This window comes from Mixophyes fleayi, chromosome 3 (genome assembly GCF_038048845.1).
Source record: "Mixophyes fleayi isolate aMixFle1 chromosome 3, aMixFle1.hap1, whole genome shotgun sequence".
In the NCBI taxonomy this organism is placed as follows: Eukaryota; Metazoa; Chordata; class Amphibia; order Anura; family Limnodynastidae; genus Mixophyes; species Mixophyes fleayi.
Window position 1 is genome coordinate 278749221 of NC_134404.1, and position 14087 is coordinate 278763307.

A 14087-nucleotide genomic window follows, 5' to 3' on the forward strand; every position below is an offset into this window, starting at 1 on the left:
AAATAGGTATGTTTTTATTAATCTGGCCTCACTATTTATAATGTAATTTTTTTTTGCAGATATTAATGAATGCTACATGCACGGCATATGTCCAAATGGGGAATGCTTAAATACAGTTGGCAGTTATAGGTGCACCTGCAAACAAGGGTTTGTTCCAGATCCTACATATTCTTCTTGTGTGGGTAAGTGAGGACAATATCATTTATTTTTATAGATAACTATGTACATAATGGTATTGGAATTTGGATTGGATAAGAAACATTAGGTTATCAACAGCATATTTTTGTGGCTAGAGAATTTCTGTTTTCCTAATCCAGTTTTCTATGTTTATATACCACATACTTTACTATAGTATGGACAATACCATCACTGAGGGTGCTTTCTGACTGATCTCATATGAGAAATCTCCTATTTCTTCAGTAATGTTCCAGGACAGCATTTTATAAAGTTTATGCTGTGTATCTTCAGTTTCTTGAACCCCGGGCACGAAACATTAAGTTACATTTTATAATGTGGTCACCTGAGCAAGTAAACCCAATGTGGACTGAGATTTTCTCATTTTTCAGATGTCTATCCTACAGACATTATTGTCATTCAATACATGATTTGTACATTGTGCTCTGACAGGTACTTCCTATACATCTGTCAACAACTGTATCAGGTTTTCTTGAGTTTCTTCAATTTCACTCAAATCACTTTGGCTGCAAAATGCTGCATTAGAGTTGTGCCAGATTTATTTAAAGTACAGTACATCATAAGTGCTAGATTTTTGGCAAAGGTAACATTTCCATTTGTGACTTTTGGAGGTAAACTTATTGGGGGAAGTGACCAATTGGCATTCTAAGACTCTGTACACACAATAGGTTTTAATCACAGATGCAAGGATACAGCTGGCTGCACCTGAGGCTAAAGGCTCTAGTTTTACCCAGTGTGTAAGAGTCTCATGCAGGATTGTTGAGGGCAATTGCTATTAGTATCCTGTGTCCCTGTTCTCTCCTGATTTTTCTCCACAAACATGTAATTTCTGTTTTCACCTGCCAGACAAATACCACATTGACATTTGCGAGTATATTGTATTTTCAAATGGTAATGCTATGTGAGTATGTCTAGGACAGAATGGAATTGTATCCAGTTTACAAGCATGTAACCAAGCAGAGAAGACTATGGTGTTGGCAATGAGTGCTGCTAAAGTAGTTATGGTTGCAAGCCCACAAGTCATATAATATGCCTAGACCGTTCAGAATTAATTCATTTATTTAAATACAACTCATAATAGGCCAATAGTCATAAAAGGTTCCAATCACCCATGGAGCTTTTGCATTCCCCACCTTCGCAGTCGGTGGCAGATTAATATACCCAAAGCACACACTGTTCTTCATCAGGCATTTCAGTGAAAGTGGAGAACTACTTCTAATACCAATACTACTTCTTTTATACTATGTGGACTGAAATAATAAATATGCAGATGTAGGTGACTCAGCACAAGGTAGCCCACTATGGGACTTACCCCTGTTTAGTACCCATAGTAAAAATAACTTGCTTCTTGTCTGGTTAAATATGATTTTTCCAGCAAACTGATAGTTACTACAGTGTGACTTATTCAGTTCTATGTAATTGATAAAACCATCTTTCTAAGAATTGACTTCTAAATTGAGGATGTGTGTAGAAGTAACATTCTCTGTCCACTTTAGGCCTTCATTTGTATCCCATGCATTGCATACATTGCTATAATTAATAGACTCTGCACGGTGTAATTTTTAGCCATCATTAGTGTTTATTTTGGCTTGCTAAGTGGTTTCTACATTGCTACAGATAAAATGTCAAAGCACCACAGCGCTGGTCCCATCCCTGGAGAAATGGAGCTGTTTGTTTGTTCTGTATCACTTTTGGTGCTACATGCAGCGTACTAAACTAAGAACATTTTTCTTGGAAGAGCAGCTTTTGATTTATGGTTTAAGTAGAGGGAATTTAGGTGGGTTATATCACCAACACATAAGAGCACATTTGAGACATCTGTTATCCTTAAATAAAGCTGGTGCACAAACTAGCCCAAGGTTGTGAACTGGTTTAAGAAGTTAGGTCATTATCAGTTTGCATGTGTCATAGAGCAGATTGTACAACACTCTGCTTTAACCCTGTGTTTTATCTAAAGGTACTAAAAAAAGCCACAAATCATTTTGTAAGTGATAAGAAAATTAGAGGTTGAGTGATACCTTAAATTTAAAATTGTCATGCCCAAAATCTGCAACTGTAGGATGCTGTTAAAGCATCATGCTACTTTACATCAAGAGTTTGTTGTGAAAACTAAGCATGGACAGTAGTTTATAGAGAATACAGCTATGATTACATAGATGTTGTTTCCTCATTCAGCATGTTGCCTCCACAAGAATGCTCAGTTAGTTATTAATCCTAATAATTATGGATGGTGTATTTTATTAATAGAGGTCTGGTAATATAGGTAATATAGTATCTTTGGGATTAATATTGCTGCAGGAATGTCTAAAGATAATGTTTACAGGTATACAAGATATTTTATTCAGAATGACTGGAATTTTTTGGGCTCTGGATAAAATTATTTTAAAAAGCATAATTCCTTTTCCATATCTCTCAACAGTCATTATTTTTGTGGAAGAGTTCTGATTTGCTATGGCCAAATCTATATGGCCTAGCAGAGAGACATGAATATTTGTTAATGTGGAGTAACGGGTGGATAAGTGGCCTTGGGGGTGGTGGGGGGGGGGGGACATAGTTTTGGACACTTTTAGAGCGTGACCTATTTTGACACAGTTGTTTTATTTTGAATGTTGCTTGTTACAGTATGCTACCTCCATGATATGCCCATCCTCATCAGACTGTTTAGCAGAGCTCCTCACAGTGACTGTAGGTGGAGATGCTTTGTGATCATATTTGTTTTTGTGTATCAGGGGCAAACGCAGGATTTTTAAGGGGGGGTTTCCTCCCCTCCAAAACAAATATAGAGAGAAAGCGCGGCCGACTGCGCAGCAGCTCCATTTTGGCGATGCTGTACTGTACAGCAGCCGCAGCGCTGTCAAAGAAGCGTCCGCGGCAGTGCTGTATTGTAGTACAATACAGCACTGCCGCAGACGCTTCAGTGACAGCGCCGCGACTGCTGTACAGTACAGGGCAATGTTTAGTGCCCGTTCATTTGCGGAGGGGAGGGGTTTCTGGAGAACCAAAAACCCCCCCTGCGTGCGCCCCTGTGTATGACTTGGACATTGAGCAGCAACAATTATTTACTATATTTATTTTATAGTTTTCTGGATAACAGGTCTCTGGATAAAATATTTTATGCCAAAAACAGTACATTCCTTAATATTTTTGTATTCGAATCAACATTTGTTTGGTATTCGATTTTCTTTTGGTGTAAATTGGTGGGTTGCAGTGTTATTTAGGCTCTCTTGTGTGGTAGGGATAAATGGTTTTAAAATCACTGTAAAAATAAAAGAAAAAGGAAAAAAAAAAAGGGACAAAAAATTAATACCAAAGTCTTTTTTTTTATTAAATTGTGTTTTATAGGTATACTAAAACTTTATACATGTAATGATTATTTATTCTTCTTATTTCCACAAGAAGCTGGAACAGAGAGCTGTAGTAATAATGTAATAAGGCCAGACAGGTCTCAGCCGCACTTTGCCGTCTCATGAAGTAAAACTGGCATTGTGCCTTTCCCCTTACTCCTCTATCCTCTCTCCAGGCTGTTCACATACTGACCACAATCTGTGATCAGAAATATGTGCTATAGGCACTCTGCTGTTTCCCTACACTTCAAGATTGTAAATAACTCAGTGAGAGATTAAATGACTTGGCAAATGGTAGGAAAGGTAAAATATTAACATTTAAGAAGCAGTTAATATCATGCCAATAAAGGAGTGAAGAGAACGAAGTTAAGTAAAATTTTCCTGGGTATAAATAAATGATTATGGAGCAGAAGATTTTCTTATATTCCAAAAGCACAGAGTCCCAAAGTCCACATCAGACTTCTTCTGACTAGTGTCTAAGGCCTCATTCCGACAGACATCAATTTAGTGCGTTGTACTAGCGTTGATCATGATCAGCAGATTGTGGTAGCGTTGCCTTCTTCTGAACTCTGCCTACACCGTTTACTTGGTTTCCTTCAAGTGAACTCATTGGTGAAGCTTAGGCAAGAGAGAACCCAATTAGCAACCGCACGTCACATGTATTTGTGTTTCCTGCGAAAGTCTTTATGGTGGGTTTCACAAGCAAGGCGCAAATGTGCTCCACCCATGAATCCATCTGCCCCAGGTAATAGCATTTGTTACTTGTACAGAGACTTCTATATTTGTTTCATGGAAAATTGTGGATATGCAAAAATTTAAATAAATAAAACTTGTTAGGGCCGACCATGGCCTTATCTGTGTGTAGTTTGTATGTTTTCCCCGTGGTGCGTGGGTTTCCTCCAGGTGCTCCGGTTTCCTCCCACACTCCAAAAGCATACTAGTAGGTTAATTGGCTGCTATCAAAATTGACCCTAGTCTCTCTCTCTCTCTCTGTCTGTGTATATTAGGGAATTTAGACTGTAAGCTCCAATGGGGCAGGGACTGATGTGATTGAGTTCTCTGTACAGCGCTGCGGTATCACTGGCACTATATAAATAAATGGTGATGATGATGATGGGGATGATGTGTTATGCCTTTAATTCCATTGTGGTTCCTATTATTTACATTTGGGAGCATATAGCAAATGTCCTTACTGTATATCTCATCAAACATACAAAAAACATTAATTTTCACTTCTAATATATTATATTAAAATGCAACAGAAAATTGCAAAAATATTTTTCACAAATGCCCTAATAACAACTCATAAATGAAGTTTGTTCTGTATAGATTTGTGCACATAACTGCATGTTTCTAATGGCACAAGGTGTTTGGAAGGTTGTCTAGACAAGGAAACACAGCTGTTTTATTGCTGTAGGTAAAGCAAAGCCCTCCAATTCTTCTGTTGCCTTTTATTGGCCATTGTGGCTTATAGTTTATTTGAGGGCACAATTCACATAAATTGAACAATAGTGAAGTTTGTGTGTACTTTTTTGTTTATGTGTCTAGTATACATTTATGGACAATATAATGTTTACATTTCCAATCTGGCAGAAGTCAAGGAGGTGGAATTGCCACAAAAAGAAAGCCGCAGACCCTAAAAATGGCAGGCCTGTGGGAAAAGCTATTGTCATGCTTATAACATGCAATTAATTAAACTGCTGAAATATCAGCATGTGTAATGCTAAAGCCTAGATTTCCTTCCTATTTCTAGTGAACACTCATCTTCCATTCTTTCCACAGCAGATAATCCCTTTGTGTCTGAGGAGAAAGGTCCATGTTATCGTCTTGTCAGTACTGGAAAGCAGTGTATGCATCCTCTGTCTGTTCAGCTCAGCAGGCAGCTATGTTGCTGTAGTGTGGGAAAAGCCTGGGGGCCCACTTGTGAAAAGTGCCCCATACTTGGAACAGGTGAGTGCAAACTAAGAATGGTCAGGTGTTTATAGACAATATACGTATCTCTGAGGTTTATCAGCCGTGCATTAGTTGTGCGTCCCTTCCTACTAATATGCGTTTACATAGTATAAGGCATCATGATTATAAGTCATGGCTTTAGGATTTTAAACAGTCTATTAACTTTTACATCCAATCAATCAATTTTTTAGTGACATAGTTCTTATTAAGCATGTTCCCCTCACAAAGGAGCTCAGTTAGTTATTAAGCCTAATAATTATGAAAGGAAGAAAACATGTTCTGTTTTATTATTAGAGGTTTGGTAAGGGGCTGGGGGGGGCCTGGGGGGGGGGGGGGGGCAGGGGGGCATTTGCCCCTCGGGCCAGATCCATATAGTGTACTATCTTGGGCTTGGTCACTTGGCCACCTGCATTTTTTTTCTTTAAAATAGGCGGCTTACTCGAGTTTTGCCCCCTGGTCTAAAATTTGCCAGCCCTCCCCTGATCAGTGGGTTTAATATGTCTGCAGAACGTTTACTTAGGTTCCCTAAAATTGCATAGAGTACACATTGAGACAGCTGTCAATTTCCTCCAGCTTTCCAATAGTGAGAGCTCAAGTCTCGCGAGATGGGAATAAACACGATGACATGATAAATTCTAGATTAGTTCTTACCCCCTTCATTACAGTTAAACAGTTATAGCAATATGCCAAAAGCTAAAAGGGTGCTAATATAGTGTAGGATAAAAAGCTGCAGTGGAAAAGAATAGAGTCATGTATACTGGCTACATATATACTGTATGTGTAAGAGCCCCACATAGCCCCACCTTAAGTCTTGTAAGATTACAAAACAAGATTACAAAACTGCTAATTAGGAGTCTGCAAGTGTTTCATCCTTTTGTTGAGTACACAAACTCTATTCCAATGTCCAATTGACTTAAGTCCAGAGGTGCTGCAAAGCTTTGATTGGCAAACTTCACATTAATGGGTCCCACATCTTTGAACCTATCATGGAGTAACTTTCAAATATGCCATACATTGGTGATGTGTTTTTTTCCATCTGCTTTTCATTTGTTGAGCTTTTACCAGTACTGTCAGAAATTATACAACTTCTGGATTCAAACAGCCAGACCGATTTTCCATTACCTGGAACAGAGGTGCATAGACTAATAAAGGTTAGATATTCACCAGGTACCCTGCAAGGAGGTGCGGACTTAGCTGCTATCCCTTGGCAATACACAGCAGTACGAACATGTATTGAACATGAATGGCAGGTAGAGAGAAAACAGGAGCAAATATTAAGGCATCTGCAGTAAATATACAGAGTACTCTATTGTGGATGGAAACAGCAGGGACCAACTGTGGTGGATGGCACTAACCAGGAACACACTGGAGTAGATGGTAATAACCAGGAAAGCATTGGGGCTGATAGAAATAACCAAGAATATACTAATGTGGATGTTAACAACCAGGAACACACTGGCGCTGATGGAAATAACTAGGAATGCACTGGTGTGGATGGTAATAACCAGGAAAACACTGGCGCTGATGGAAATAACTAGGAATGCACTGGTGTGGATGGTAATAACCAGGAACACACTGGCACTGATGGAAATAACTAGGAATGCACTGGTGTGGATGGTAATAACCAGGAACACACTGGCGCTGATGGAAATAACTAGGAATGCACTGGTGTGGATGGTAATAACCAGGAACACACTGGCACTGATGGAAATAACTAGGAATGCACTGGTGTGGATGGTAATAACCAGGAACACACTGGCACTGATAGGGCAGACAGTACACTGGGGAGAGATTCCCAGGAAACACACTGGAGAAGCCAGGGAGCCATCTTGACAGACAACAGATTTATCTTCTGGCATCCTCTTGCTTTTGGATGTGCCATATATATATATATATATACATATATATATGTGAGGCAATAGGGGGCGGGGAAGTCAGAGACCAATAATCTGGAGGTAGTTTTCATAAAATGGAAGGACATGTGCGCTACTGCGCATGCCCAGAGAAACAAGATGGTACTCACCATTTAAACCCTGAAGCGGAGCACACGGAACCCCGATAAGTGTTTCGAAGGGTTGAATGCTGACAGTAATATTTGTTAATGCAAATAAAGCAAAAAAAAAACATGCTGCTGCACTACTGACTATTATTTGTCTTTTTCTAATGCGCTAGTCATCTGTTTATTAATTTGTGAAAAGCACAATAAAGAAGCAGGTAGGTGTGAATAACCCCTCAAATCTACTGTGGTGCAATTTTTTTTCAGAAACGTTATACAGCCATGTTTTGTCTAACACACAGAAAAAGATAGTGATCAGTTCCTGAGTATAAAAATGGATCCCTGCTATTTTCTTGTACAATTCCCAGGATTTTTATGGATACTAATCTGAAGCATAAACTAGAGATGGGGAATTGTATTAACCTTTTCTAAGCTTATATGGTAGCTGATTACTGTTTATGTGTTTCATTGTGTAATACTGAGATATGATACAATATGATGATAGAAACAGGGTGGTAGGATTTTGTAAGAGTGGTATGGTGTAGTGTAACATATTGACTGCTTTTAACCGTTTTTTATGGGTGTTGAACTGACAGCTTTAATATATATTCCTACTATGTGTCACACATAGTTATGTTAAATAATGATTACTGTAGACTTGTAGACCCATATTATACATTCCAAAGGTAAAATGTGAAGCGCATTTTTCTAATATGTTTCACTTATAATAAACAATGTCAACATTAATAAGCTATGCTGATCCATAGAAGAATATTATGGTTTCCCCTGGTATAGTTACCTCTGATTAAGTTACAGTCAGTTGCTTTGGTTTCCTGTTCTATGATGTAAGTAAAAGTTTAACTGTCTGAAAGGTCAAAAACTAGAGTCCTCGATTACTAAAAGGCAATTATAGTGTCAGATTTAGAAGTTTACAGTAGAACATTAAATCAAATGTGCAGAACACTTAGGGCTAGATTTACTAAGCTGCGGGTTTGAAAAAGTGGGGATGTTGCCTATAGCAACCAATCAGATTCTAGCTTTCATTTATTTAGTACCTTATACAAAATGACAGCTGGAATCTGATTGGTTGCTATAGGCAACATCCCCACTTTTTCAAACCCGCAGCTTAGTAAATCTAGCCCTTAGTCTGGTATATTTTAGTTAGTGGAGAAATGCAGAGTTTTAATGTGATCTTCATCTGTTTATCCCTTAACCACTTCTCGTTTGAACACCATCAATATGTTGCTTTAAATAATTAGAGTCCGAAATGAAAGTAAAATAACAAGAACATTTACAGTATCATCATAAAAACTAAACATGTCAGTAAGCAGAGTAAGATCACTTACACATAGGTGTTAATATTGAATGCAAGTTAAAGCATCTGAAATTACTGCAGACCAGATATGTCTTATTATCATCATCATCATCATCAACATCATCATCAGCTATTTATATAGCGCCACTAATTCCACAGCGCTGTACAGAGAACTCACTCACATCAGTCCCTGCCAATTAACCTACTAGTATGTTCTTGGTGTGTGGGAGGAAACCAGAGCACCAGGAGGATACCGACGCAAACACGGAAAGAACATACAAACTACTTCAATGTAACAAGCAGCGAAGAGCCGTAAACACTGGCAAAAGGCTCTTTCGCCATGTTTTGTTGTTTAACAATGCCTTAACCTAATTACCATAGCTTACCACTGTCCCCACAGACAGCAGCATTAGCCAATGTATTAATCTCAGGATGGCGTTACTAGTCTCTTACAACGGGATCCAGCTAAAGCCTCTCCGGCTTCGCTGGATCCCTCACCAGTGAAAGCAAAATCCACATAGCATCTCCTCCATTCATTGGCAACGTTAGGCTGCTAGTGAGTATGAAGAAATGTTTGGGGACGAGGGGGATCTTTGCCAGGGCTCCCAGAGCAGCTTCTGCATGGTAAATAGTGGCGCTGCTTAATTATGCATCGGTGCTATTTAACAAGGATCATGGCAGTACATGTACTACTGCAATACCTCTGCTGCCGTTATCTCATGATGACAATAGCAGAAAATATTCAATGAAAAATGCTTTATTTTTTAAATAAAATATTTTTTCAAGTGGCAATAATTCTATACATTAAAAATATGCAAATAAATAATTATTAAAATGTACTAAAATTCACTATTCAGCATTAAAATAATTTAACCAAGGAATTAAATGATTTAGAGGAATTATTAAGAAAACAGGTGATGTGTTCCATTTTATAGATACACCAAACTCTATTAATTAAAGCTCTAAGAGAGATTTCCAGAGAACAGACAACTGAGGTGCATTGCAGTGCAAATTATTTTATTGCAATATTTAAAAATACCAGTTTTGTTTTCTTTATCATTTTATTCATTTCAGACCAAAATTTTATTAATTTAGGGCAAGTTCACCAAATGTGGGTAAAAGTACCAAATTGAGAACAACCTTTCCAACAACAATTGGACGAAAATGGTGAAAAGACATGAATTCTGGTGGTAACAAGATACCAACTGTAATATAATTTGTAGGAATGTTAATTTAATTTTAGTAAAATAAAATAAAAGGTGTTGATGAAAATTACGTAAATGAAGATGTTACTTAATCCCAAATCTTACAAGAAAATGCCATAGTAGGGCTCGCTTTAGTTAGTAGTCGTCTAATGGACTTCAGAAGTCATGAACAAGTATAAAACATCATTTGTAATAATTCCAATTCAAAATCAAACCATAAATTGGTGTTTGACAGAGCATGCATTTGAGAACTTTTGGGAGGCCCAAGTCACCATCCACAATATGCTAATGTAGATTTTTTATCTTTAACCAGAACATTTCCCATTCAAAATAAATGTAGAAATAAGTTTCTCTAAAATGTATCATGGAAGTGAGATTGAAATATATAACCTCTGATTTAGATGTATTTAATTTATATCCAGAAAGTGAATTATATATATATATATATATATATATATATATAGATTTCCTTGAGTAGTCAGAAGGGATGTTTTCTGGACAGTAAGTGTAAGAAGAGTATCATCAGCATTAAAGGCAAACTTCAATTCTTTCTTATCAAAACAGACACCCTTGATCTTGGCATTAGATCTAATTTTAGCTACCATAGACCCCACGACAAGGTTAAAGATCAAGGGTGAAAGCGGACAACCATGTCCAGTGCCATTTTAATATCAGAAAAGAAGTGGATATAAAACCATTAATAGAAATGCAGAGGGGTATTGCTATGAAGATAAAATACCTTGAAGGTAATTACTCTCAGTTCCTATGTGAGACAAAGTTAAATTAATAAAATTCTAGCTAACTCTATTAAACACCTTCTTTACAATTTAGGTAAAGACCTTACGTCTACTCTTACTGCTCCCGCATAGTATCGCTGGGCATCTGAGTATCACTCAGCTGCCGGGGTAATATTTTATTAGTAAATTATGGTGATTGGAGGTTTTTTGAATCTGATGTGAGTCACAAACAACAAATCAGATGCTGCACTATACCACTCTGAAAATGCCCAATAATCCAACTTTCACTTGTCTCCCGTACATGCCCCAGGTAGCTGTAGTTCTGCTGGTTTGCAGAGAGTGTGGTTAGCTGTAAGAAAATTTGTTGGGTAGAGTTACTCTTTGTCGTAGTGTTAATGCTTCTTAAAAATGATGTTTATTTTCTCACTAATGAAGTCTCATTCTATCCTGCATTCGATCACTGTAGAACTGGTTTAAGGAGCATTGCCAATGTCTTGTTTATACTTCAGGACTATTTTTCTAAAGTTTATAAGAACATATGTCAAAAAAGTCAAATTAAAAATCATAATTACTACAAATTACTGTAATTTATCCCACAAAAATATTCAGTTGCTGCAATTACAGTATGCAAAACATCATATTGTTCTGCTTGGTTAATGGCTGTAGGAGGATTTTCCAGTAACTTGTTTGTTTTTCGTCACACAATAAGGATTCCAAATGGACTAGAAGGTCATACTCAGTTAACCATTGACAAGTGCTTTAAGTGATACCTTTGTTGGCCAACTGAGAAACTTGAACACAAATCAGATTATACCCACTGAGCAAACTTAATATTTAGAAGGAACAGGGTTGCAAATTGATTTGTTTATTGATAGTGCTACTAAGTACCCAATAGAATTAAAGCTGGGTCCTGCTCCCAGTCACGTTGGTGAGTAAAAGGAACAAAGATTTTCCCTGTAAAGGAGCAGGTGGAATTTAAGGACATTAGAGGTCCTGCGGATAGGGGAGTAAAGTTGAGCGACGGGTATGAGCAGTGTCATGCCTGGCCCTAGTGACATATAAAATCAGGAGGCACACTTACTGCATCTTCTTTCCAGTAGAACACACCACCCAACACAAACAGTTAGGGGAAATGATATATAAAAACAAAAGGAAAGGAAAAGAAATAATAGAATGGATATGTTATTATCTACAGTTGTCAAGTTGAACAGCCTGTGTTGTGGTTAATGGGAAGGGGCTTATCAGTTGTTCCTTGGAAAAAGCGGGACTGTATAGTTATGTTTTGGGGGGAACTCTGGGAAATGATTGGATAGCAGTCCTGAAGTTTTCCCATTCCATGGAATGAGTTATTACACCCCAGTTTTTAATTGTCACCGGGACAGAGCGTCAGGTTGCCAGTTTGATGGGCATGGCATACGTCGCCCTTGGTTCGGTTAGTAGGCACGGCTTTGTGGCCCTTGGTTGCTAAATTATCTAAGTTTGGCTTTGCAGCCTTCGTCAAGCAAAAACACCTCAAATATTTGTTTCTAAATCTATAGTTGTGTCATTTCCAACCAAAATTACTATTGCATTGGTTAGCTGGTAGCTGTCCAGGGTCAATCCCATGTTTTATTGATTTGGAAGTTCTTGTTCACTTTTTTCCATTGAATATACTATATCACTTCTCTTGTTCAGCACCTAACGGAGCTCCCGAGACAGGGACTAGTTTAGGTGCATTTAGTCATAGAGCAGACAGTGTATATCTGGCCCATTGAACTAATAATAGCTGGCTGATAGTGGTAAATAAGCAGAGAGAAGAGTTCGCACTCTGGTTGTACAAGCTCACTTTTAACAAGATAAGCAACTGCAAACAATGTTTGTATCTCAGGTAGAGGCTTACTTCCTACTTCTATTAGGAGGGAGTTATTTGGTCTCTCTGAAGAATCTCATCCAGGGTTATTCTTGTAGGGTAATTCTTATATGATGTAATATCTGTCTGACATTTCCCAGGCTTGAAATAAATATAATTACCTTTACCCAATAAGTAAATTTGGACATTATTTCAGGTTCTCTACATAGCAGGTTGCCTATAACTAACTAGACATATATAAGGTATGAAGTGTCCTTGAAAGTTGCATTTTTATATTTAGAAATAAGCTTGTGTAGGGCATGGGGCTAGATAGTTAGTATTAATTATAGAGACCTCTACCAGTTGCAATGCTTCAATGTTTCCCTGACAAATATGTAGCTATATTATAAATAAGTAAATAAATACATTTTGGAGCTATGTTCTGGTTTTAGCACTGCTGGCTAAGAAACTGCAGAGCTTCTGTTTTTAATAAAATAACATTGATACTATACACTTTTTACCAGATGAAATTTATCCCTGTAGTTTTTGGGAGGAGTGACATGTTTAGAGCTTTTGTTGATTTGTATTTAGTATTGCAAGATTGAGATGTGTTTACTTCATCTATACATTTAGCCTGATATGGAATATAAATTATGTTTCCGATGTTTGTCAGAATCAGTCACCCAGCCTAGCATGAGACATTACGTGATATGTATGTTTGCATAACTTGTGCTTGATGAAACAGTTAAAAAATATATTCTTGGTGCACTTTACTTGTGTTGCTAGTGCTGAACATTTGCTGTTGTGTACATAGCGATATGCTTTATATTTTACAATATAGTTTTACGCAATTCTGTTTTTTCAGGCACAGTTTCACTGCCCAGATGTGTTCAAATCTAGTTTTTGTGTATGTAAGTGACTTCACCAGGTTATAACAGATGACTGGGTTTCAAATCAGGGTTTCTATTGATTGTATTTCAAATGGAGACATTTGTTAACATATAATCAAACAGTGCAGAGTACAGTGACTCATAGCAACCAATAACAACCAGGTAATTCTTTTCATCAAGTCTACCTTGCACTAGACTGATCAAAATGAATTGCGTGCGAAGAGTTAATATACTGTGCAGATTTGCCTAAAATCTCTAAACTTTAAAAGTCTGATATCCAGTGTACTGTCCAGTAATACATTTGACTAAAAAGTGGAATAAAGGCCTTATATGATTTATTTTATATTTAGGTTAAAATTATTATTGGTGTCTCCAAAAATCACATTTTGCTTATCACAGGTGAATAAAGTATATATGTTAAATAACATAGTAGTAAACTTGTCCTGTCCTAATTCTATTTGATCATCAAATTGAATTAGTAATGTTTGTAATGTTTTTCAATCATTGTTTGATCATTGTTTAACTACCAAATGTGTACTCCCTACATAGGGATTAGTGTCTGCTGGGCCAATAATTTTCCATAGCTCATATATATGAAAATACTTATTTTAATGTTCAGTAAGT

General features: G+C 37.3%; 1 protein-coding gene across 2 annotated transcripts in view; it reads left to right on the top strand.

The window, feature by feature from the left end:
- The window catches only part of LTBP1 (latent transforming growth factor beta binding protein 1), a 348337-nt gene that overhangs the window by 248597 nt on the left and 85653 nt on the right, over window positions 1-14087 (top strand). For both annotated transcript variants that reach the window (XM_075203670.1, XM_075203671.1), the window contains 2 exons: window positions 60-182; window positions 5322-5489. In XM_075203670.1, the coding sequence (XP_075059771.1) occupies window positions 60-182; window positions 5322-5489 (291 nt within the window). The remainder of the gene's footprint in view (window positions 1-59; window positions 183-5321; window positions 5490-14087) is intronic.